The sequence below is a fragment of the Lissotriton vulgaris genome, chromosome 2_1, assembly GCF_964263255.1.
Source record: "Lissotriton vulgaris chromosome 2_1, aLisVul1.2, whole genome shotgun sequence".
NCBI lineage: Eukaryota > Metazoa > Chordata > Amphibia > Caudata > Salamandridae > Lissotriton > Lissotriton vulgaris.
The window spans coordinates 731587299-731614073 of record NC_141687.1 but is presented as its reverse complement, the minus strand read 5'-3'; the positions used below and the strand labels follow the sequence as shown (position 1 = coordinate 731614073).

General features: G+C 43.0%; 1 protein-coding gene across 3 annotated transcripts in view; it reads left to right on the top strand.

Moving 5' to 3' along the window:
* The window catches only part of TUB (TUB bipartite transcription factor), a 536930-nt gene that overhangs the window by 261458 nt on the left and 248697 nt on the right, over window positions 1–26775 (top strand). For all 3 annotated transcript variants that reach the window (XM_086956017.1, XM_086956015.1, XM_086956016.1), the window contains exon 2: window positions 25728–25779. In XM_086956017.1, the coding sequence (XP_086812143.1) occupies window positions 25728–25779 (52 nt within the window). The remainder of the gene's footprint in view (window positions 1–25727; window positions 25780–26775) is intronic.

Sequence of the window (26775 nt, the reverse complement as noted above, 5' to 3'; positions counted from 1 at the left end):
AGGAGTGGGCAGACCAGAATGGCAGTGCCTGCTCGCGCAGCAGCACGTGAGGGTGCTGGCCAGTCCGGGAGCTGGAAAGAGCAGCTGGGGTTGGGCTCCCTGGGCTGCTCTCCCCCACACCTGCACAGAAGGGGTCTGCGTGGGATGGGCCCCCAAAGAAGGGCTAACGCAGCGCAAGGCCACCATCCAGGGCAGTGTGGCTCTCCCCGGAGCAGCAGGAGAGGCTGTGGCTCAGCTTACATTTCCTGCCTTTTTTAGAGTAATGCATAAGAACAAAATTCACAATGTCAAATCAGTGCAGGAAGCAGATGAGTTGTTAGTCACTATGGGGAAAGTGAATTGTTAGTCAGTATGGGGAAAGGTGGGGTTCAGTTAAAATAGGTATTCCATTCTCGCTCACCTTATGTCATCTTCATTTTTCCTTCTGTCTCTTGTGTCTCTCTGTGTTTCCTGTAGCTCTCCGCCTGTGTCCTATATGTGTCCAATGCCCCGGTCTAGAGCTATAGGCAGAAGTAAGGCTTACTAGGCTTAGCAGGGGCGGGCTATTTACTATAAAGGTTAGATAAATGTAGTTAAAGGTTAGTTTAAAAAAAAATGGAAAGTTTAAAACTTAAAAAGGAAAAAATAAGGGCAAAAAATGTATATATATATTAAATTCTACACACAAAAAAATGTAGTTATTTAAGCATTTTTTTCTTTATTTCTGGCATTCCCGCACTTTCCCGCACTTTTTCATTTTTTTATGTCAGATGCATGAGGCGGGTGGGTATCTCTGGTGGCGATCACCTGGACTACTACCGGTCCAGGCGATTAGGGTCAGGAGTCTCCATGGGTGGGATGGGGTGGGGGAAGGGCACAGGGTATTGGGGTGGGTGCAGTGGGTGCAAACAAAAAATATCCTCATTTTCCTCCTTCTTCTGAAATCTTTACCCTATTTTGTAATGATACAGGAATGATCCTGACTGGTATGTTGGGGTGAGTGCTGATGCTGGTTTCTCCGGAAGATAGGCGCAGGTCTAATCCACCATGAATCGTATACAGATTTTCTCCTGGAACATCAATAGCCTGCCAAGAAGAGATAAAATTATTCAATATCTCTGGGATTCTTCTGCACAGGTCATTGTCCTTCAGGAAACTCATTTGCTTGAGGAGGAGACAACCTCTCTTTTTAAACGTTTGAGTTGGGTAGACAGCAAACATTAGAGGGGTCCTAATTCTATTTAAGAAAGTGACCAAGGCTCTGGTTATATCTCAGTTAGTAAGTACATGTGGTAGGTGGGTCATTGTTAAAGTTTTGATAATGGGGACTTTGTTGACATAGTAGGATATTATGGACCTAACCATGATGATCCCTCTAGTCTTAAGACTATTTTCTCTCATCTTCTGGACTTCCCAGAACCGATGGTTCTGGCGGGGGACTTCAACATTGTTTTGAACTCTGTACTTGGTAAGACTCCCAGTAATAGAGCCTTGGTGTTCTCCAAATCACGTGATTTTTTAATCGGAGCAATGAAGCAATTTACTCTCTCCGATATCTGGAGAGATAGATCGGGCCAGCTGCCAGGTGTATCAAACAGCAAATATAAGTATCGGCATCAATCCAGAATTGATTTCATGCTGATTAGTTATTCATTAAGAGGCAGGGTAAAAGATATTTCATACCTGGCCCCTCACCTTTTATATCACTCTGGGGTTCTACTGGGTTTGGATTGCCCAGCTCCTAGCTTGATCAGATCATAATCTTTTGACCGTACTCTACTTTTGGAGGAAGATCTCCTTTCTCACACAAGAAGTCGATTGTGTTTGGAGGTGAATTCTGGCTCTGCCTCAATAGCGACAGTCAGGGACTCATTAAAAGCGTTTTTGCGGGGCCAAATCACAAGTAGGTCCAGCTACAGAAATAAAAAATATAAAAAGGAAATTTCTGATATCGAAAGGAGGATGAAGGAAGTAGAGGCCGATATAACCAGCCATGTCTCACCTGGAATCCTGCAAGAACGCCATGCAGAGATGGTTCGTTTAAAGGCGCAGCTAGAACATTTTCTTAATACTAGGCTAACTCGGAGATGGGAGGCTAGCAAAATTTCTCACTTAGAATACGGGGAAGAAGCAAGTAAGCTCCTCGCATGGAAGAGTAAGGCAGACTGTGCGAGAAGTTGCATCAGAGAAATTGTTAACACTAAGGGTGTTCACTTAACAGATGATAGAATTCAGGATGCTTTTCAGACCTTCTTTCAACATATATACCACAAAGACACTGCGGTGGACAACCTTAGTGCACAGAGGTGGCTCAGCAATATCAACCTCCCCTCCCTCAATTTAGCCCAACAGCAACATTTAGATCAAGCCTTTTCGCAAGCTGAGGTCAGAGATGGTAATAAGCGCTCCAAGAATGGAAAGGCCGCGGATCCGGATGAGCTCCCAGACGAAATCTATAGGAAGATGAGCGATAAGGTTGTTCCTACACTGACACTCCTCTTTAACCAGATATTACAAGAGGGGCTACATCCCCTTCTGTCGTGGAACGAGGCCACCATAGTCCTAATCTTGAAACCAGGGAAGTTCCATCTGATTGTGGGTCTTATAGGCCCATATCACTCCTGAACGCCGATTATAAAAATTTGACCTCAAGATTCGCAGCAAGACTGGGGCTGGTGGTAGGGGATATCCTGCATTTAGATCAGAAAGGTTTTATTAGGGGTCGTCACCTCTCACATCTCACTTATGACCTCATAGAGGCGATAGACATGGCCTCCGCATATTCCATTCCATTGGCGGCTATGACTCTTGACGCAACCAAGGCCTTCAATAGGGTAAATTGGATATACCTTTCGGAGGTCTTGAAGAAATTTAAGCTGGATGGGAAATTCAGTCGCACAATACAGTCTATTTACCAGTATCCAACAGCCAGAATTTTTCTTATTGGCAATCTCTCTGATTAATTAAAAATCTCCAGGGGGACCAGACAGGGCTGCCCTCGCTCCCCTCTCCTCTTTGATCTTTATATAGAACCCTTTGCTCAACGGCTTAGGGATGACCCTAGTATACAGCCTTTAAAATATGAAGAGTGGGAGAGGAAGGTGGCCCTGTACGCAGATGATATCCTTGTACTCTCTGCAAATTTACAGTCAGCATTTCCAGCTGTCGTGAACCTGGTTCAGGAGTTTGGGCGGGTATCAGACTATGAAATCAATGCCTCAAAAACAGAGATCATGACCTGGAACTTAGGAGATACACAGCATCAGCACCAGGTCAGTTCTAAGAGGAAGTATTTGGGGATAATTATTCAGCAGGATATTACCAGCATTGCTGAAACTAACTTGACCAGGGTAGCAAAGGAGAGCCAGAAGCTAATGAAATCTTGGGCCTCACTTCCTTTGTCCATCATAGGCAGAGTTACCTTGGTCAAGATGACAATACTCCCCAAAATCACGTTTATTTTTAATTGTATACCCCTTCATTTCGAGAAATCACTAATCGATAAATTACAGAGGGACATAAACTCATTTGTTTGGGCATATAAATCACCCAGGATCGCCTGGAAAAAACTGAGGCGCAGAAGAGAAAAGGGAGATCTCGCTCTTCCGGATCTTCAGCTGTATGCTTGGGCCTTCCAACTCTCCCACTCGCGCATCCTCTTGAAAATGCCTGTTAACTTTAGGGTGGGCGTGATGTTTCTAGCTATGCTTAGGGCAGCTAATCTGTCGGTGGAAGGATTCCTGTTTAAATTTGGCCATCCTTAGCTTTTAAAAAAGATCAGGCTGAAGGTTCTCCAGGGTTTAGATAAAACATGGTTTAAATTAAGGAGCTCAGTCGCACTCTGCTACTTTTCTAGTCTAGCTCCCCTTTGGGATTCCCCGGGGCACCAAAGTGTATGGGGGACAGGTTGGCAATTCCCTTGAGGGAAGCCGGATTGGAGGTTTGGGGTGACTTGATCATAGATGGTTTTCTTGTTTCCTGGGAACAACTAAGAGATAGAGTGGGTGTTGGTCTATCTAGATTTAAATACCTTCAGCTAGAAAGTTGAGCTCTCTCATACCCACGAACAGCTGGAGAAAGTCTCCTCAGAGGTGGCAACTCCGTGGAACATCAGCCTGTAACTAAGCCCCCAGGGAGGAAGGAAGTTTCTTCTGGTACCAAGCAATCTCTGAGGTGGTCGACGGTAAATTCAAACTGGCCGGGGATTTGTGGGGAGGGCCCTTGCCGGCACAAGACTGTAATATATTGTTGCTTATGTAAGATCTTACATGAAGTGGTTAAACCTGTTTGGCTCAAAAGGAACCACCTGTTCACCATACACAGGGCATATTTTTTTCCATTAAAACGTTCTAAAATCACTGAAGGCCTACCCGTCTGCTGTAGGAATTGCGGACTGGTCCCGGCGTCTGACATCCATATGTTTATGGAGTGCCCTGCCCTCATCTCCTTTTGGGACAATATTAAAACTTTTTTGGAAAGTACACTGGGAAGTCCTCTGAACATTGACTTATTATTAATATATTTTTATGCCATTTCATTAGCCAAGAGACAAATTTGTATAAGGTGGATGGATTCTACTCCCCCTTCTTTCTTCGACTGGCAAACCTTGGTTCTGGCGGTCACTAAGCTAGATCTTATGAGATCAGGCAGCAGGAAGAAGATAGCATTTTGGAACACCGTGCAACCTAGATGGGGCTCAGAGGGTTTTTTCGTTTTTTTTTTCTCCCTGAGTCCTATGATTATGCTGCCTATATGCTCTCTGGGCTTTGTTGGAATCTCCCAGTCTGGTACTGGTTGTCCCACAATATTGGCAATCTAGCTTTCAGAGCTTATTAGAAGAGTTGTCTCAGTTGGTTCTTCGTGTCCACCCATGGAAGCCTCGGTACCATTAGGCGGGTTTGTCTCCATCTCAGACCCTCCGCCTCTCAGCTCGTTGAGTGAGGGTATGGACTACTTGGGTGTGCATCGAAGTGAGAGGGGTGGCGAATGAGGATTAAAACAATATATATATTGATTGCAATAGTCTGCTTACACTGGAACATTTAATTGCCTGGAGCCCATCAGGAAGAGAACTCTAGAGGAAGGAGGAAGACATTAATCTACACGATAAGTTACTGAATGCGGCGCAGTGCCTTTGATGAGAACATGATTTACTTGCAGACAGGTCTCAGTAATTTTTATAGTACCATTTTATGCAGAAAAAAGTGTTGTAAGTAAGTGTTTTTCTATGAAGGAGGTTATTATATTAATCAATTCTTCTCATTTACTAGAGCGTCGATGAGGTCTTTTGACGTGTGGAAGGGGAGATGTGGGTGGGTTTTTGGTATAATCAGCACCAAGGGGATGCAATGCACCACTCAGACCTCTTATATCTGGTTTGAATTAATGTAATCCTGGCGAGCTTGTACCATTGAATGTAGATTAAAAACAGAATACATTGTGGAGGGATGACACAGAAGTCTAAATAGCAAGATAAATAGAATAATTGAAACACAGGGGCTTATTTTTGACCTAATTAGAAGTAACCAATTGAATCTCTTTTTTTGTCTATACCCTACTCACTAACACGTATGTAGAGTTTGTCTTCCCATACCTCTCCCCTGCCCTCCTTTGCCCTTGTTCCTGGGTATAACGTATTATAAACCATTGTATTTTATACATTCCTTTGCACTGTTCTACAGTAAGGAAATATGTGACATTGTGCCATCAATGGAGATATATGGGCAATCGCCCTGTTTGACTTCCAGTGTCTGCTGTTATTACACGTTAATTCATTTCAACAGAAGAACAGTGATCAATTACAGAGCTGTCGCCCCCTTAATAGAAATGTCTTCCGCCCCCCCTGCGCCATGCAAGTCCCCCGTGGGATTCCACTCACACAGTCAGTGATACGTGGAAGGGCAGTCATTATGGGGCATGCTTAGTCAGCAGAGGAAAGCCAGGGACATGCACATGCATTCCAAGAGCAGAATTTACTTTTCTGCACTGATATGCTTTTAGAATAAATTAATTCCCACTGCTTGCCACTTATCCTTATGTAAATGTCATTGCATGCAATTTAGGTTTCCGTGTAGTAACAGGAGAGACAATAATCAGTTTACTGTGATATTGTGGCACCGGAAAATGTATCTAAACTTGCTCTTTGTATAAATGTAATTTCCATTACATTGTAAATGAAGTAAAATACAGTACAGCATGATTTCTTTATTTATATTTTACGATAAATGTTTCTCTTATAATGGTGTCTGAAAATGAGGTAGTAGAAGAAAACTTGAGTAGGATTTTGGGGGTGATTTATTCTTTGTTTGGTAAATGTTTTCTTTTTTAAAAGAGCTTTTTAAAATGAATATCCCTCGATTATAAAATCTACTGTTTTTGTCTTTTCTCCACTGATACATTTAATTCGTCCCTCTGGCAAAACTTTGCAACCAGCTTTTGCCTCACTTCTAGCTGTCACCCCCTACTGCATTAAATAGATGCTCTTAAGAAGCACAACGCAGGTTCGGGAATATGTATGATATACAGACACGACATCTACTTAACATATTTTGATTTTTAGGCCCTCAAAACTATAATGTTACATATACAAATATTACAGCTAAGAGCACTCAGCTGCGCAGTTTATAATAAAAATACAATTTCCAAACGCACTGTTGAAATTGAATGTATCAAACCACCATCTGAACTTTAAAATGAGATTCTCCTTGAATTAAGATTCGTCTACTGACTGTATATCTAATCAAGTTCCAAGAATACTTTTTTTGAAATGTAAGAACAAAGTAGTGTATTTATTTTTCTAAGAGGTGTATCAAACAGTTTTGAAATGTATTTTATAATTCATTGATGCACTGTACTCTGTTTAATTTGTTTCCTTCGATGTATGCGTTAACTATATGGGATATTGGGCTATGGTGATTTTTTCTTTTCTGGGTTGAGAATGGGAAATCCATAGTTTTGGGGGAAACAATATTGACATGTTCTGCATGAAGAAAGAGCTCATTTTTCAAATGACTGTTGATTTTAAAATGGTATAAGCATATAGTTAGCAACACAAATTGGTTATTTTATTGCTTACAAGTTAGTTTTCCTTTGTAGGCGATTTATCACTTGGTGCACAGTACTGAACTGCTGACTTTTGTTTTTTAGCAAGAGAAATGGAAACTATCAGTTAAACCATTAGTACCTTTGCCAGTCGTACTGCCAATCACTCTCATTGCCTTCATCTTAATGAAAATACTGTCGTTAATGACTCAGATATTTCTGTTCCAACAAACGGAAAGCGTCCTTCTCGATCACACGTCGTTAGGAATATACGTTTGATTCGCTGTGCTGCTAATAGGTATATATTTATTCCTATAGATTAATGCCTGGAAAAGCTTCTCCACCTCGTTACGCATTTCATAATTATTTCTTTCATTGTGGCTCTATCTCAGATTAATTACAACTAGCATGGGTGAAGAAAGCTTCTAATAGTGGAAAATACCTAAACATTGCATGACACATTTGACAAATAGACCTCAGTTTATGAAGGCAGTGGAAACAAGCATTTGTAATGCAATAGGTCTCGCATTAGGAAAGTTTGAGCTATTGGTCTTGTAAATGCCATTTTTTTTTATTTATGTGTTGGTTTTGAAAATAGTTAAATTAATCGCTTTGTCATTTACAATGCCAATAGTTGTAACTTTCGCAAATGGGACACCTATAGCATTTGTAATGCAACATGTTTTGTATTTACGTGATTTAGCTGTATAGATATTACAAATTACAATGGCTTTTAATTTTTTTAAATAATTAATACTTAAATAAAAGCGATTTTAATTTATAATGGCAATAGCTTAAACTTTTGTAAAAAATGTTTGTGAAGATTATGTTCAGTGTATTTTATTGTGACGAAAATCCAAGAACAGAAGTGAAATATTAACATCTTTTTGTGACATTTGTAATACAGTTTGAAACATTGAGAGAACATATTTGAACCAGTTGTTGTTGAATGGTTGCACAGATTGATGCTGGGGTGGTGCTGAGTGGTGCTGTAGTGGTGCTGAGTGGTGTTGTGGTGTTGCTGAGTGGTGCTGTTGTTGTGTTGACTTATGCTGGGCTGGTGCTCAGTAATGTAGTCATTTTGTTGAGTGTTGCTGTGTTGGTGCATAGTTTTGTTTTGTGGTGCTGAGTGGTGCTGTGTATTTGCTTTGCTGGTGCTGACTGATGTTTTGGTGGTGCTGAGTGGTGCTGTGGTGTTGCTGAGTGGTGCTGTGGTGGTGCTGAGTAGTGCTGTGGTGGTGCTGAGTGATGCTGTGGTGGTGGTCGAGACCTAAAAATATGTGGTGCTTTATAGACTCTTAACATAACACCATTGCACTCCACTGACAGACAAGAGACACAACATACATCGCCATCATGTACGAATGGAAAAAAGATAGGAGCAAACCTGAGGTCGGTTCTGTGGTGGTGACCGGGGCGCCCGAGAGACTGAGGGAAGAGCAAAAAAAAAGAAAAAAAGAAAAACCATGCAAAGAAAACCCAACCTAGGTGGAAAATAATCTTCAAACAAAAGGGCTGTCAAATCAGAAACACAGTTAAGAACAGGCTGAAAATCACCTGAGAAGCCCTGACCTCAGGGACATACTGATTTTGCCTGCCTGCCATGTAAAACTGTTTGCAGATGTGCTTATTGCAGTTGGTGACTACAAATGGTTTGTTTGTTTTGGGATTTTTTCTTTTTTTTTCTAAAACGAAATGTAAGCCCAGGCACGTTCACCTCCTGAAGTCATGTGGTGCCTTTAAACTGCCGAATGAAGGCATAACCCACTGGAGTTTTAGTAAAGTCTGACAAACTCAAATGTCATATAAAACGAAAGGTATAGTCTATTTTTTGTAAAGGTAGACTCTAACTGCACATTCAAAAACACATCTTTAATTAGGTCTTATTGTAAACGGCATCAATACAATTTTCAATTCGAGATGAAAAGGCAGCCAGCAATTCCTGTAGCTGAAAAATAGTCCAGTGAACGAGTACAGATTTACACCTGCAGGAAAAATACCCGATTTATTCAAAGCCATATCACGGTTCGAGGACTGAAAATGGCCATTCAGTCTTCTGCACCTAACTTGGCCGTAGGACAGGCAGTGACACTTCAGTTCTGCTATGAGCCCAACCTCCAAGGACAATGTGGCAAAACAACAACGAAACACATGTAATGACTACACGGCATAACATTTGATGATAATACCATTTCGGTTTTTCAGCAATCAGAAAGTGCATGTAATATTTTTAAAAAATAACAACCCTTACTGAAAACAACAAACACTCAAACGTTCGTGGTAGATGTGGGCGAGTCAACAAACAGGGAGAGCCAAACGGCTCTATGAACCCAGGCATGAAACGAGCGAGCCCCGAAAAATTGTTGCCATGTAAATAATACAACCATCATGTTCAAATATGAAATATTTTCTTCAAAATAAAAATGTGTGTGTTCAACGTGTGGAAAGCGTTTCATCTTAGTACATACATCTGGTGGGAGAAGAGATCAAATATATTCGGGCAGAGACTGGGGAAAGCACCAGACACGTGTAATGTAATTATCGGCCGATTGCTGGTGTAATAAAAAGTTCACAGACTCGGTACCGATACTTTTAAAAGTAAGCAGGTACTGTGGTATAGGATCCTTGCACCTTTATTTTTCCATTTCAAACACTATCTCACACGTTTGTGGCTCTTGCTTTAGCGTACTAGCACTCTTGCTTTTTATCTTCAGTTCTTATACCAGAAAAGTGTTCTACAAAACCTCACATCATATTAATTTCAACAGACGTTTCATGAAAACGATACTATGGCGAAATTTGAAAAATTGGGGATGACTAGAGACAGGTTCCAAAATGATTTATACGGCCCACGTAAAGCACCCAATCCAGTCCTCCGGGTCAGATGTAACTGCTGCCCTACCAGCAGGGCGTTCAGAGTGATCTGAAGCTGTAACTGGTGCCCTACCTGCAGGGCATTCAGAGTGACAATGAAGGGACTGCTGCATATCTGCAGGGGATTTAGGGTCAATATGAAGATGTAGCTGCTGCTCTGCCTGCAGGGGATTCAGAGTCATCGTGAAGCTGTAACTGATGCCTACCTTCAGGGGATTCAGAGTGATCGTGAAGCTGTAACTGATGAAGAGGATCGCTGCACCTCATGTTTGTCCATTAAGCTTGCCCACGTCGCTTACTACATAAAAGTCATCCCAAACGTTTATGCCACACCACTTTCAAATTTCACCAGCCGCCACTAATCTTGGTGAGAGGGAGCACTGGAGAAACACAAGCTGTGAATAAATCACTTTATCAGCATTGAACGGAGAATGTTCTGCACTGTTGCTCCTTTCAGAAGAGGGCGGCGACTCTGAAGCAGGCGCAATTCCTGGCTGTTGGGAATATACAACAGTACTGCATTTTATGGCGATTGTGTTTAAATCTGGAGTTTCATCAGACTTATCATTCTGCAAGCAGATCCAAACATACGGCCTTTTTCCAAGCAAAGGCAATGCTAATTATCGGAAAAAAGCTTTGTTTCCGGGTTTCCTACATCAGTAACCTTGACCCAAGCCCCCTCCGCCCCCACACTCACCATCAGCACTCTTGATGCTGTTTGTCCCACAGCTGCTGCACCCCAGGGTGGCCGTGTTAAAGAACTGCGAGGCGTCGCAGGTGGCCGGCTGGGTGAGGGGGATACTGGCCTGGGCGAAGCCGAGAGAGGGGAGCAGGAGGAAGAGGCAGGCCACGGTGCCCCTGGACCGATGCCTGGCGTCTGTCGGTCTGTCTGCCTGGTCTCTGCGAGCAGGGGGCGTATGTTTTACCTGTGCAGGGGGCGCTCTCTTGTGAACCACCTGTGCGCCTCCCTCTCGCGTGTGTACCTGTGACCATGGTTACCAACTTCCAAATCTCAGGTTATAGCAAAGCACCTTCGCTAGAAGGCAGCACAGCCCCACCCACCGACACCTCCCACAAGCAGAGCCCAGAGCAGCGCCCGCAGCGGCCCAGATCTGAATGGTGTGCAGTGATCAGTGTCACTGAGGCAAAAGGAAGCCGGGTCCAGGCCAAGCTACTCTACCCCATCCCGATTCACAGCGACCACGACAAAACGGAGGAAGAAGGCGGCTGAACCCTGAGACAAGAAAAACTTTTGAAACAATTGAGACAATGCGGTGCGTTTATGACACACAATGCTATTTTGCTTTCTTAAGTCATCTTCTTGTCTTGCTCTTACTTCAATAAAGACAAGTTTCGTATGGGCCAGGTGCGAGGAGGCGCAGAGCTGCTTTGGCTGGAGCGTCTGGTCACTGCGCATGCACGTTTGAGCCAGTTCCTTTGGGCGGGACTTCCGTCTTCGGAAGTCCCTCGCACACGCCCACGGAGTGCCTGAGAGCGGGGCTCCCATGCCCGAGGGAGAGCCCCGGCTACAGAAGTCCCGAATGGTGGTAAGTGGGGCTTAGTTCTAGGGGGTAGGGGGGGTGCGCTTGTTTGTGTGTGTGTGTATGTGTGCGATGGCGGCGGCGGCGGCGGGGCAGGGGGGTCTTTGTATGTGTGCGTGCGTGTGTGTAGGTGCGCTGGTGTGTGTGTGGGGGGGTCTCTGTGTGTGCGTGTAGGTGCGCTAGTGTGTGTGTAGGTGCGGCGGAGACGGGGGTGTGTGTGTGTGTGCCTGTGTATGCGTGTGGCTGTGTATGTGCGCATGCGTGAGTGTGGCTGCGCGTGCACGCAGTCAAATCCAGCACAAGAGAAGTGCGTGGCACCCTCTTGTCCCTCATTCCCCCGAGACGGATCACTAAAGTTGTCAAGACTGGACGCATCCTTCGGATGCTAACTCCAGCTCGACCTAAAAAGAAGCCAACATTCAAATGCAGACCTTGCTTGAGGCACTGCTATTCTTGACAATTGGCAGTAAAGCTTCAGAGCCCATATTGCAGTCAAACTGTTCACATCTACTATTCTGTTCAACATTGATGGAGGACTGATATGTCAGGGCAGCTTGATTTATCTGCAGCGTCCTTGACCTTCCCCTTTGCTGTCATGTACTGAGGAGATATTAGAGCTCTCCGAGCTTGGCAAGGTTATCTTCTCATCTTGGTAATAGATGGTCAAGAGTGACCATAGGCAGATCTATACATATCTGGGCTTTAGTAACCTATTTTGTAATTTATTTTGTTCAATTGGGTTCTTCTGCATCTCCAACTCCCTTAAATATATACAACTGCACCGATTACTGTAGTGTAGTTTGACAACTTTACAGCTAATAAATAAGTATTTAATTCAATCAACCCAGAGTGTACCACCGCTGAAAGTTAGTAATAGGCTGGGCCAAATCAAACCAAAGCAAAGGTTTGATATTATCTTTGCAAAAAAATTACTGTTACCAATTGCCAACAAATAAATATCTTACATTTTGTCCTTTCTTCCTGAGACAAAGCATAAACTCTAGCTATCATCGTTGGTTTCAACTTTTCTATGGAAACTGTGCTAATGCTATTGTGAGTCCATCTGATTATTTCATCACGTTATAGTGCAGGATCATTGCCTACTGGAAGAAATTTAAGAACTGCTAGGGCTTCTAGTCGCTCTGCGTTATCTTAATTGTTTGGGTATTGGAGATTTTAATCTACATTTTGATGATGTCTCCTGTCCCATGGCAGTGGCCTTGGTCGCTGACTTGGAGGGCCTGCAGCTTTTTCAATCGTTGTCTTCCCCTACCCACAGACTTGGGCATTGATCCAATTTTTTTCAATATGGTTAATTTATTTACCAATCCCCCTCATCCACTTGCCTGGTCTGATCATTTCACTATTCCTTTTGCGGTTTACTTTCCTAAACTCCCATCCCGTCTGTCAACTGCCCAGGTAGTATGGTCATGCAAGTGGGCTAGGGTGACCCCACTTGTTTTACGCAAACATTAGACTCAAGTTGTCCCTCCCTCAATAGTTGTGCTGCTTTAGCCAACTCCCCACTGGAAGGGCCTTGAAACAAATTCTACCGGTGGGACAATTCCTTCGAGTCAGAAGGAACTGTTCGTATACAGCAACCTTTGAGGAACAGGCGGAACAACTGGAGAAAAAACTCCTGGAACGTCACTATCCATAAAGCATGGGGAGAAGAGCAAAAAACGAGCAAGAAACAACGTGAGAGAATCTCTAATAGAGGATGTGATAAAAGACACAAAGAGATTGGTATGTGTTACTACATAAACCCCAGCCTCTAACACAGTCCAGAAAATCATTAAAAAAATTGGCATACCCTAAACAGTGCAGGAAACCAGTGAGAATTGCCGCTGTTTGCTTTCAAGTGCAACAGGAGCTTACGCGACAAACGTCCCTGAAGGAGAAGAACAGCAGACACTTTGAGTCAACCACGACCAGTGGGCCATTTTTCCTGTGGTGGATGCACGTCCTGTGACTTCACAACCAACACAAAGGAGCTGGACATAGGCACCGTAAAACCCTGGCAATTACGAGGATTCAGCAACTGTGACACGGAGAATGTCATGTACCTCCTAACATGCCCGTGCGGCCTCAAGTATGTGGGCATGACCACTAGGAAAATAAAGGTTTGAATCAACTGACACCGAAGCACCATCAGGTGCAATAAACCAATACTAAACTGAGAAGTCACTTCATTGAGAAGAATCATAAAGATACAGACCTCAAGTGGACAATCCTGGAGGTGATAAAAACATGCAAATCTGACCAGACAAAAGCCCTACATGTTAGAAATCAACAATGGGTCTACCGCCTGAGGACCTGGGAAAAGGGACTTAACTACGAGATCCCATGGCTACAGTTGGGACATTAATTACCAACCTGTGACATTACCTTTGCAGATAAACATGCAATCCCATACACAATTTAAACAAACTCCATTTATCTCTGACACTCAAAGCACACTCTGCCTTAAAAGGTTTCTCTGACCAATGTCATTAGTGTATCTTCGCGGATGGGAGGCCCTGAGCAGCACATAGCTGTAGAGTAGATAGGCTCTTAGTGTGGAGGGACTCTTTATTTTATTACAATTTAGATGCTATCATTTACATCGCTCCTTTTGCATTTTTGGAATATTTTACGAGCAACGTTCTGAAGGGACAAGGACATTCCGGTCCCTCGAGATTCATAGAGCCCTCATAGACTCACACACGCTGCCTTTATTTAATTTAATTTTTTCCACCGGTTGCGGGGTCACTGTCAACTTTACACGCATACTTTTAGTAAAGCGTCATTGTGCCACAATAGCGCAGCCACAATATATAGATTGAACGAGCGCTCATAGACTAACACCGCTGTCTTGATGTTACTTTTCTTTTTTCACCAGCTATGGGGGTATAATTAACCCTGCCCGCATACCTAAAGTCAAGCTTTCCCAGGCGTCACTCTGCTACTACATGCGTACGCACGACAACCTTCTTTTGGTTACAGCTGTGCCCATACTTGCGTTTCCCCTCCCCTCCTCCCATGGGGCAAGTAGCTTGGGTATTTAGAATAAGAACAGTGAGATCCCATCTCACTTCAATTTTTAATTATGTACACATATAGAGTGTCATATGTCACACGAGTAGTCACTCACTTTTAACTGAATCAGTGCATGTATTGTTTTCAGTATACTTTCGTGACCCAGTTATGTTGTTACAGGTTCTACCTCTCAACTTCTTTTCCAGGCTTGAACTTGAAAGCCATTCCAATAGTGGAGAGTGACACAGGTCACACCCGCACAGTGGTATCTTCTTGCCACCAGTTGATAAAAACGGAGCCCCCCTTTCTTCACACTAAGGTCCTGATGAATGCCCTGGACCCACCTGGGCCAACACAGCAGAAACATGTTGAGCACTTACACTACGGTTAGGCGACAGTAACTTCCCCATACACCGTCCATTGATTATAATATCATATAGTTACCAATCACATTAAAACATAATTTGATAACTATAATGATTTTTACTCACTTTTTCACGGGCCCCCACTTAGTTTAGGAGTATATCCCTGTCGTCAGGTGTATGCCCGCCCTCTATCAAACGAAGGTTTTAGAGGGCGAGTGTTGGCCGATGATGAAGCATGACACCCGGTGGTGTGTGAGACCAGTCCTTTACATTTTTTGAGATGCCCTCACTCATAATATAACCATAACTCCATAGTGGCACCACACTAGGAGCAGCTCTTGTTTAACATCAGTGATGAATTACTCTTACTTAAAAAGAACTGTAAGCCTCTGAAACGTTTTTGGCTTAGAGCGTATCACTCTGCCAGTAAAGCGATCTGATTGCCCTTAAAGATTATCATGGCCATATTAGACAATCTCGTTGTGATTGCTACGCCAATAAAATTATTTCAACCCAGAACTCCTCTTGGGAAATCTATTCCATTGTTAAGTCCCTCTTCTCACTGTCTCGAGTTTCAGCTTCCACCATGCCATATGAGGATGGATGTAATTCTTTAGATCAGTACTTTTCTGACAAAGTGGCAACTATGTATGCCTCGTTTCCACTGCATTTTCTAGAGATGCTTCATGTCTCAACACCTGGTTTGAGTACTCAGAGGATTGTTACAGATTGCTTCTCTTCAAACCTATGGAATTAGAGGAATTGTCTGCTCTTATTGTGTCAGTTAAGTCTGACTCCCTGCTTGACCCTGCCTCCCCCTCAATTCTGGAATGAAGGGTGGATGCTGTACAGCCTGTGCTTCGAGAGCTACTTAACTGCTCCCTGGCGTCAGGCTAGGTCCCACTAAGATGGAAGCATGCAAAGGTGGTCCCATTGTTTAAAACACTTTTGTTCATTATCATCATGTCACAAAACTCTGTCAACATGGCTACTGCGTTGAGATCTTGTTTCGCCAGAAGTTGCCCAGTGGATAGATCTCAACTGGCTTAAATTGAACTCTGGGAAAACAGAGGTTCTTATCCTGGGCAAACAACCTTCATCTGAGCCACTGCATGGTGGCCAAACTCTCTTGGGCCTTTACCCAAGTTCAGGGTTGAAAACCTGGGTGTTTGGTTTGAAAAGAAGATCAATTTCTATTGCTAAATTACAGCTCTGACAGGGAAATAGTTTAGGGTCTTTAAGATCCTTTAAAAACGGTTCCTGTTTCCTGTGAGGCTCTGCAAAAAAAACAGTAGTCCAAGCACTGGTTATGTCCACGCTGGACTACTGTAATGCCTTGTACCTGGGGGTGTCTCAAACCGGTTTTGAAAAGACTGCAGCGAGGTGCAGCACGCAGTGGGTCATTTTTATTTGGATCTTCCCAGAAGGGCCTCTATGGGGGCTGCACACTCCAAGATTTTACATATAACGGTCTCGCTATCTACACTCTTTCATCAAACCTTAACTCCCTGCCAAGAATCTTAGACTTCCTGGGGTACTTCTGGGCAGCATCTACACATTCATAGAGTGTGCATTGGGGGTGCATCATTTGGTTGCCAAGGTCCAAAATTGTGGAACTCCCTGCCCCTCCAGCTTCGGCAGGGCCCAACGTAATCTCTTTTCCCCAAATAGTTTAAAAACTGGTTAAGTAGACTGGGCTGGTTTACAATACATTGGACCTTCAGCAGTTGGACTTCAGTGCTGGGACACTTCGCTTGATGTAGCCATGCACTTTATAGGTCGCAGTATTATTATTATTGCTACAATATCATAAACTGTTAAATTGTCTGAATAGGCTCCACCCCCCAAAAAAATAGAACAAGCATTTGCAATGCAATAGGTCTTGCATTTACGTGAGTTTAAGCTATTGGCATTATGTTTTAAAAACGAAAACAAAAATAAAAGGCACTGTTATTTGAAATGTCAATAGCTCAAACTCAGGTAAATGTGAGACCTTTTGCATTGCAAATGCTTGTTAGATTAGTGATTAGAAACGCTCCCTTTTGGCCTGCGCGGCATATGAATTAAATAAACAAGCGTGGCCGCTAAAATGAAAGCGGACCGCGCTGCAAATAAAAAAAAATAGTGCTTACCGACTTATGAAGGAGACCATATAACGCCATAGGTAAAAGATCCAGTCCTCATGGGAAGTAACCAATGGCAACAGGGCAGTAACAAGGAGGGACTAACAAGACTCATTATCAATCAGAAGTCAGCATTTACCAAGGACAATGACACCAGCCAATCAAAAATTTGGGCAGAGAGAGGTGAGGCTTCCACAGCATACTCGACTACTGCAGCAGACCTTGCATGCGCGCTACCACTAGGCTCGACCTAAAAACTGCAGGTATTACAGCACTCACCCACAAAGAGCCGTTACCTACATTTGAAAGAGATACCAGATCCTTCCGGGAATTTTAGTAACGCTGCATGTGTATTTCTTATTAAATACTGCCTTAAACTTTACATTCCCATCAGACCTCTTCCTTTTATGCTCTAATAAGGAGTTCCCAGTGTTTAGTTGATAATAATTAGACCCAACAAAATCCAACTCTGCTGCATCAGAATTTACCAGGTCTTGTAAGAAATTCAATTGGGAGCTTGTTCACGAAAAGGGGGAATGGCACGCTGATTTTGGTTATTACCGCACCAAAATCTGCGAGTCCTGGTAGTTATTGCAAGTAAATTGTGGTAGTGTGGTGTAAACAAACTCTTAATTGCGCATATAGACCTGACAGTGCTTCAGAAAACATTTCACCAGCACTGACAACTATATGTGTCAGGTGGTGGGGTTCCCACAGATACTATTTATTATACAGCTCATTCTCATGAAGGATATCCATTCTGATATGCCGATATGTAGAGTTTAGACTGCAGAAACAACACAGATATCGTGAAGGCCACTATATTATCTTGGAAGGGTTATTGAACAACAAGAAGACTCTATTGATTAAGTTACATGTCCCCAATGTTGAGAATCCTGAGTTTGTTTTTGAGATATACTGGGTTTTCAGAAATACAGACCATGGGACAGTTCTCAGGGGCTGGGACTTCAATCTTGCACTAGATCTTACACAGGACTGCAACAAAGCTGTGGAGGCCTGCAAATCATGTCTAAGGGGATACTGGTTGAGATGATATACGTGTGACATATATGATGTGTGGAGGTATGCCAACCGATCCATGCAACTCTACTCTTTCTACTCTCACCTGCACTGCATGTCATCTCAGATAGGCTATTGGCTCCTCACTAGGGATGCCAGCTCTTGGGTTAGGGGTGATGGATACATTTCTTGGGTCCTGTCTCTGATCTTTGAGATCATTATCCCGCAGTCACAGGCCCACTTTCCAATGGGAAGGTTTCCAGTCAACGCCTTACGTAATCAAGTTTTTAAAGGCGAGATTCGCATCTCCATCGTAGTCTGTTTTGACCTGAACGAGGGCTCTGTGACAAAGCTATTGATAATGGGACACATTTAAAGCCTGCTTAAGAGGATTAGTCATCCCCAAGTGGGTGGAAATACTTAGCAACATCCATGACGAGCTTGACTGTGACAAGATTGTCCTGAGATCGCTTGAGGCCAGGGAGATCTTAATTGCATCTGGCAGTAATTAGGGGCTGCGTGAGTACAGACAGCGGGTGGATATAGAGATAGTCTACATGGGTAAAAATGCCAGAGTTCATCACTATGGTGAAGGTGAAAGGCCGACTAAAATGCTAGACTGGCTGTTGAAGTGTGAATGCAAACATACAGATGTCATGCAAATTACTACTATGCACACTATGGGAACCTATATACTTCCAACTTGAGGGACAGCCCAGATGAGACTAGACTCAGAGTTCCTAATATGATGGGGCATTATGTAGCTAGAGAGCTGCCACAGGATTTTTCTAATTGAGAAAATAAATGCTGACGAGATCATGGCGGCTACAAAAGGACTAACTGGTGGCAAGGCGCCAGGATCCAATAGCTTGCTGTTGGAATTCTATAAAGCATTCAAACATCTTCTTATGTATCACCTGTTTAAAGTGTATGAGGAGTTCCTGGAAGCAGGATAACTTCAGCCTACCGTGCAAAAGGTTAGTATTACTGCAATCCAAACCAGGGAAAGACCTTTTTCGTTGTGCGTCTTATATCCTGTTGTCGCATCTAAATCTAAATCTAGACAATATGGTACTTGGTAAAGTATTAGTCAATCACTTAGCACTGACTAGAGAACAAATTATCTCACTGGCAGAGGTTGGCTTCGTGCTACACAGTTTCACAGCTATAAACTTGCGTACCTTGGTTTCAGTAATGCACTTAGTCCAGCCTGACAAATAGGTGGCCCTGTTGGAAACTGAGAAGGCCTTTGATTCACTTTAATGGTTAGTTCCCATGGCAGTACTGGCGAAATTGAGCATCCCTAGTCAGTTCATTAAAATGGTAAATCTCCCGTATCCCAGACCCGTTGCATGGGTCCGTCGTAATGGCCTAACCTCCGACTTCATTTGAATACACATGCTTATACTAGAGGACTATCAATTATCCCCCTTATTGTTCATATTTGTGCTATATCCTCTGGCCAGGCTTCTTCAGGAAAAACATGTATACAGGCTTCTGATTTCACAGGGGGTGTGCAGTGCACTGTTATGTATGGGGACATCCTTCTGTGTGTCCGAGACCCTGTAGGCAACTTACTACCTTTAATTCATGAAGTGGTAGGAATCGGGGGGTGTCAGAGGTAAATATAAACTGGAAGAGAACATACCTGTTTCCTCTGACTGCATGCACTCACCAGACGTCACAAGACGTTCCCATACATTGGGTAGAAGACTCGGTCAAACACTTGGGGGTGATCTTCTACAGAAGCCCCAGTGAACTCACCTGATTAAATTATGGCCCAGCAGTTGAGAGACTATTGCTGCAGGTGCACTCATAGATCCAACTTACCCTTGTTGATTGCTGGCCGTATAATACTGATCAAGATGGTCGTGCTTCCCAGAATCGTGTATTTTTTGCAACCATCCCCACTGCATGATCATTAAAGCATTCTTTAGCACCCTCAAAACACATCTCACTAGTTTGATCTAGGCAGACAATGAAGCGAGAATAAGACTAGACACTATGACTGCATTAAGAGAATGGAGGCTTTGCGGTCCCAGAATTTGAGATGTACTACCCAGCAGCACAATGCCAATAAAGCAGATTTTGGTGCTACCCTGATAGACATTTCCTGTGACTAATTCCTGATAAGGCATTATTGAATACACACCCAGCCCTATGACTGATTGGTTTTTCAGGCCCTCAACACAATTTTAACCTAATAGCAACGACTTATTGGGCCTAGAACTGCATTGACGAGAAACAACGTATGAGTTCCATACTCCTCAGTGGTGTAAGTATACAGTAACCCACTGCTACCGCTTGCAGGTGAACAAGGCATTACAGACTTGTTCAACAGGGTGCATATACAGGAACTAGGACATATTTTATTGATGGGCAATTTATCACACACTCACAATTATGTGAAATATCTGGAGTCACTATATTGGACATTTCCACATATTGCATGGTCAGATACACAGCCTGTGTGAAGATGCCCATCGGTCCTACAGAACCACAAGAACTCATATCCTTGACACAGCTGATTGCATCCTCTGATGCGACAAGATGGATTTTAAGACTATATGGCCTGATATTTGATAAGAGGCTGACACTTGAGCTATGGTACTGACTTTGAGATGGAAATAACAGACACAATTTGGAAATACTGCTGTCACCAGACACTGGAGGTATCTATAAACCATAGGCACAGATTGCGCCATTATAAATTCCTCAGCGTACCAAACACAATTAAGAAGGACAAATTTGAGACTAATTGCCCACACCAAAGTGTCCTCATGGCTTGGTTCTGTGCGCCCATATATAAATATTGTGAGGAAGTATTTGATTGAATATCTCACATGATTGAGCACAGAGTAAAGTCAAATGCACTAAATGTAATTATTGCCTGTCTCAAACCTATTTCAGCAACTGCTTTGAGATTCATGCCTCTGGCTATAATTCGAGATAAAAGTAAATTAGCTACCCATTGGCGTGGAGATGCAGTGCCAAAGGCAACAAACTAGTTCAAGACATGGCAGTATGCAACAAAAGGGCAGAACATTATGCTGTGTTCCAATCTCATACCTCCAAGCCCAAGTAGTGCTTAGTTTGAGCCGGTCCTCTCCGTTACCTTGCACCAGCACTTAATTGTCAACATTTTTGGGGGTTTGCAAGGCACACTGTAGTGGTGACTTATGAATATATAAAAGATATGCTTTCTTACATGGCAAAAGCATTCTTCCTTGCGTTAGTTACTGCAGGGAAATTACAAATCAGTCTAGCGGTGGTGCTGCTGGAAGACATACACTTTTGCCACATATTATGGGTGGTGTAAATGCACACTGCAGCCCATATATAGCATTTAACTTTTGATTCCATGGGTGTCTTATAGGCAGCATTTACCATGGACACACCTGGAAGTTAAATAGGCCAAACAGGGAGAGCCAATGCCCTGCACATGTTTTATGGGAGAAGTACATACACAGTTCTACCGTTTAGCAGTGGTAAAGCATACAGAGTTCTTAAGTCAGCAAAATCAGAAAAAAAGTAGCAGGCATGACAAAAATGGGGTCACTTTTCAAATGGTAGAACTAATACGCAGTGGTAAAACCTCAAACACAATGTTGGGTTCTGTGAAAGCCCTATATATATATATAATTTGCAAACAAACGTATCAACTACTTTACACATTTTCATGTCTACTTCAGATACACTATCATTGTAAGATAATTTAAATTGAAATAATTGAAAGACCACTGAAGGACAGAATATTTGAACATTTGGATAAAAATTGCAATAAGTACTCATAATCTGTTTCCCCATATCCCATGAATTCCACTGCAGGTCAATAAAAATCATGCCACTCACAAACAGCGAAAAGCAAAGGTGGAATGAAAGACATTTGTAATCACTCTTTACCTATCATTACCTGGAAATTTTCAAGACAGTACATTTTATTTAATTAGTGATCCAAAGTGTCAGAATCCACAGTGAGCTTTTGTAATAACCTGGGGTAAGGCACTTGCTCCATCTATTGCCTGTTTATAATACTACGTTGACTTTTGGTAACTGTCTCTAGTACTGCACTCCTGTACCGGCAGTATTTAGTCCTCATGCAAACTTGGGGCCTCATTATGATGGAGGATTTTCCGCCTCCTCCGGGACGGGGGAAGCCACCTCCGGCCCGGAGGAGGCGGAAAATCCTCTGCGGACTCACCAAAGACCCACCGCTGCATTACGATGGCTGGTGGGTCTTGGTTACTGTCCGCTGATTTTCCGCCGCGGTCGGATTACAACCGCGGCGGAAAAGCTCTCATTTGGCTGGCAGTGTCTATCAGACACCGCCAGCCAAATTAGGAAGCATTTGTAAACATGCTTCCGCGGCGGTTTTTCCGCCGTGGAAAAGCATGTGTACTTTTGATTTTGGGGCCTGTTGCGGGCCCCCAGGGTGTTGGCGGGTGGGGGGTGCACATGGTGCATTTACTTGCACAAAGCGGCAGGCACCGCGCGGTGCCTGCCGCTTTGTGCATGTAAATGTTAAACATGCACTTTTAACATTGAGGCGGGTGCTGCTTGAAGCAGCACCCGCCGCAATGTTAAATATCCAGGATGTGACCGCCAGGGTGGCAGTCACATCCTAATCGCACATGAGGGAACGCCGCAGCCCATGCGGACGTTCCCTCATCCTCTGGGGTCGCGGACGAACGGAAGTCCGTCCGCGATCCTAATGAGGCTCCTTGATGTCTAATAATGGTATGTGGTACTGTAGCAATTTGTTGGTGTCTACACTTGATTACATGCAGCACAACTGCTATGCTGTGTGACAAAGTAAACACAACATATGATACAACTACTTTAAAGTGCTGCTTATCTACTATTTGTGGGGAAGTGAGAAGGGGTGCTGTTTTGTAGTAGTTGCCTGTTTGTTCTTTATTTGTTAATTGTTCCTCTTTCAGGGTATCAAATGGCTAGTTTTACATTTTCTTTGGTAGACACTACTTTCTTTGCATACAAGTGAATGATTTTTAAAATGTTGCATTTATAATGTTTCTGTGAGATAAAAGCAAACCTTTACCCACAATTCCCTGCAGTGATATCCCCAGAGACAATAGTAATCTAGCATAACCTGTAAAGATTGCACTGGCAATTTTGATATATGTAGGTAATAACAGTAATAATTAATTTTCTTTATATCACATTTTTGATGCTGCTAATTGCAATTAATTATACACAGGATTGTGCCTGTTTTATTGGCTGCCAATACATCGTCATTGTACTGTATACTTATTCAGTATCTGTGGGCAATCTTTACCTAAAAAATGCAGTACATGTTTACACCCATTGTTAGACTTGGCATCTTTTGGCGTGTTTCCCCTGAGTGTTTCCTTTCTGACCTCCCGGTTTTGACTCTGTTTTTGCTGGCGTAGTGGTTTTGCACACTTTTCTCACTGCTGATCAGTGGTAAAGTGCAAGTGCCCCTGTGTTAAATTGTGTTATGGATTGGTGTTTCCATGATTGGCTATTTGATTTACTTGTTAGTCCCTAGTAAAGTGCACCAGGGCCTGTTAATCAAATGCTACTAGTGGGCCTGCAGCACTGATTGTGCCACCCTCCTGAGTAGCCCTGAAAAGGTAACTTAGATCCGCCATTGCGGAGTTTGCACGCAGTTTGTAACTGCCATGTCGACTTGGCCAGTGCACACACTTGCCAGTCCCTCACCTTCCCTTTTCTTACATGTCAGCCATCCCTAAGGTAGGCCCAAGGTACCCCTGTGGGCCGGGTGCAGTGTATGTGAAAGGTAGGACATGCCCTGGAGTGTGTGGCATGTCCTGATAGCGAATTACAGCCAATTTCATTTTTCACTATGGCAAGGCTACCTGTTCCACATAGGATAGAATGGGGAGTTTGTTAATAACATCTTATAAACATAACTGGCCGAGGGAATTAGGTAGGAAAATAAAGTTTAGTATGCCTGAACTCAGAATCTTAAGATGCATCTTTTAGTGAAGGTGATTTTTACATTCTGTGTTTTAAAATACCACTTTTAGAAAGTAGATATTTTCTTGCTCTATCATCCCTTGTGTTTCTGCCGGAATGTGGATTGCCTGTCTGGGTTTTGGATGACAGAAGGCTGGGGAGCAGGAGTGGCTCCAAATAGTCTAGGTGGGCCAGGAATGGGCTGAATAGACCTGGGCTGCAATTGGGTAAGGGGGAGGATATTTCCTTGCCCCTCAAAGGGCCTGGTCTGCCTCTGACCATGCTGTCTCCACCTCCTGCCAGGAAGTCACACCAGAGAAGGCAGAACTGGTTCTGGCTGGGCACAGACACTCTCTGCCTAAGAGATTAAATACTTTTGGAATATAAATATTGGGGCCCAGACCCCTGAACTTTAGAACTCTTTTGGATCAAGAAGAATAGCTGGAGAAGCTGTGAGGAGGAACTACCACTTTGCTCTGTTGGTCTGCAGTAGCTGCTTCTGTCTTGTGCAGAGAATGTACTGGACTGAACTTTCTGCAATCTACTTTTGTGATTTTCTCCAAGGACTTGAGGTAGAGCTTGCCCCCTGTTCAAGAAGTCTCAGGAACAGCAAAAACTTCAAGCTCTTCTGCCGTCAGCACTGGAGGCTGTGTGTTTTGTGTTATACAAAAGAGGATGGCTGGGTGACAATTGCGCACAGTTGTGAAACAGTAAAATCAATCCAAATAACTATAGCTCAAAGGATAAGGTGACGACCATCCACCGCTCACCAGATGGTATAGAAAACCATACCATTTAAACACAACAGACAGTATACCCTAAGCTAATTTTCTAAAACCAAAGTCCTCAGACACAGGATGATCTTCTCAATCTTCTTTTTTATTTCACAACACTTCTTCAATGCAAAGGTCTGGCCACCAACATGTGTTTCGTCTTGTGTTGTGTAAGCCACAGACTTCCTCAGGGCTAATAATCATAAAAAACCTTCTCAAATGACCAGGCAACGTCAAGCTGGAGTAATTCAATTAATGTGATAAATATCCAAAGTATGTCAATTCCTTAATTCAAGAACGAAGTTGTAGGGCCCACTTCGCCGAGACTGCCATACCAAGCCATGGTGTTCATGTTGGGTTTCAGATGAGCAACAATGAATAAACGATAAAATTGGAGAGGCCCTACAACTTTCTAAAAGATACTGTTTGCGAGTCTTCCTGACACCGTAGTTGGCCTGTGACGCTGCGGTCAGCCAGAACTGTTTGGATTTGTTTGTTCACAACGCTGTGATAGGCCCAGACGTAGCTATTGACTTCAAGTAACTGTTTTTGCAAGGGTATTTTGACAACTGAAGATTTCTAAGTACTGTATTGTGGATTTTTATTGGTTTTGGTCTTGTCTTAAGTATATAAAAATATTGGATTTTTTCTAAACTGGTTTGGTGTCTTTTTGTAGTGCCTACACTGTATTACTGTTGGTTATGTGCACATGCTTTACCCACTGCCTCTAAGATAAGCCTGACTGCTTGTGCCAAGCTCCCAAGGGGGTGAGCAGGGGTTATTTTAGGAGTGTAACCTCCTAACTAGAGTGGTGGTCTCTGCCAAGCTGTGGCACATGCCCTAGCCTACCAAAAATCCCATTTCTAACATCCATTCTCTGAATTTCAGAAATATTTTACTGACATAAAATGGCCATTCTTGTTGGTGTCCACATACTTTTTTGTTGTTGATGCGAAATATGTGATTGCCATAATACCTGTTTAGTGCTACAGTAGCTCACAAATTACAGTGCAGTATTTTTTCTCATTTCAGTGTTCTAGATGATGAGGGAAGTAATCTGCGTCAACAGAAGCTTGACAGACAGGTGAGAATTTGTAAATGTCTATATCAACTTTTGATCAGAAAGCTTGCATTTTTTGAGTTGTTCAGAAAGGATAATGTTGTTTTGTAATGTTTAAAATCACCATTTATCCATTGAGAATACCTAGATATTTGCAACATTGTAACTAAAAAATCTTTAACTTAGCACATGAATGTGTGTCTATGTGTGCACGTATGTTGGAAAATGGCCCTCTCTCAGCCGTAACCCCAAACATTTTGTCATCCTCCTCCTCTTGTTCTGACCATCGTTTTGTTGGACTTAGGACTCTGAGCACTTTACCACTGCTGACCAGTGCTAAAGTGCAATTGCTCCTGCCCTCAACATTGTAACATTGGTGTATACACAATTGGAATATTTAATTTACTTGTAAGTCCCTTGTAAAGTGGTATACCATATACCCAGGGCCTGTGATCGAAATTCTACTAGTGGACCTGCAGCAATCATTGTGCCACCCATACACCTAGCCTTCCAAACCTCTCTCAGGCCTGCCGCTGCAATAACTGTATGTACAGTGCACTGCCAATTCGACTTGGCATGTAAAAGCATTTGCCAAGACTTCAGATTCCATTTTATTATATATACGTCACCCCTAATGTAGGCCTAGGCAGCTCTGAGGGCAGCATGCTGTGTAAGTAAAAAGTTGGATGTGTACTGTTAAGTTTTACATGTCCTGGTAGTGACAAACAGCTAAATTAACTGTTCACTACTGCGAGCCCTACTCCTCTTATAGGCTAGCATTTGGAATTACTTAAAACACTTTTAAGCTGTAATTTCTGATTAGAAAGGAGTAGCTAGATCATGTTTCATTTCTTTGGAAGGGTAATGATAAATACTCTAGTAAAGTTGTATATAACATTACTGTTTTTGAAATGCTACTTTAGAAAGTGGACAGTGCTCTGCTCTAACTGTTCTGTGTGCCTTCCAGCCTGTCTCCAATACATGTCTGGTGTGGGTGATAGCTACACTTTGTGCATTCCA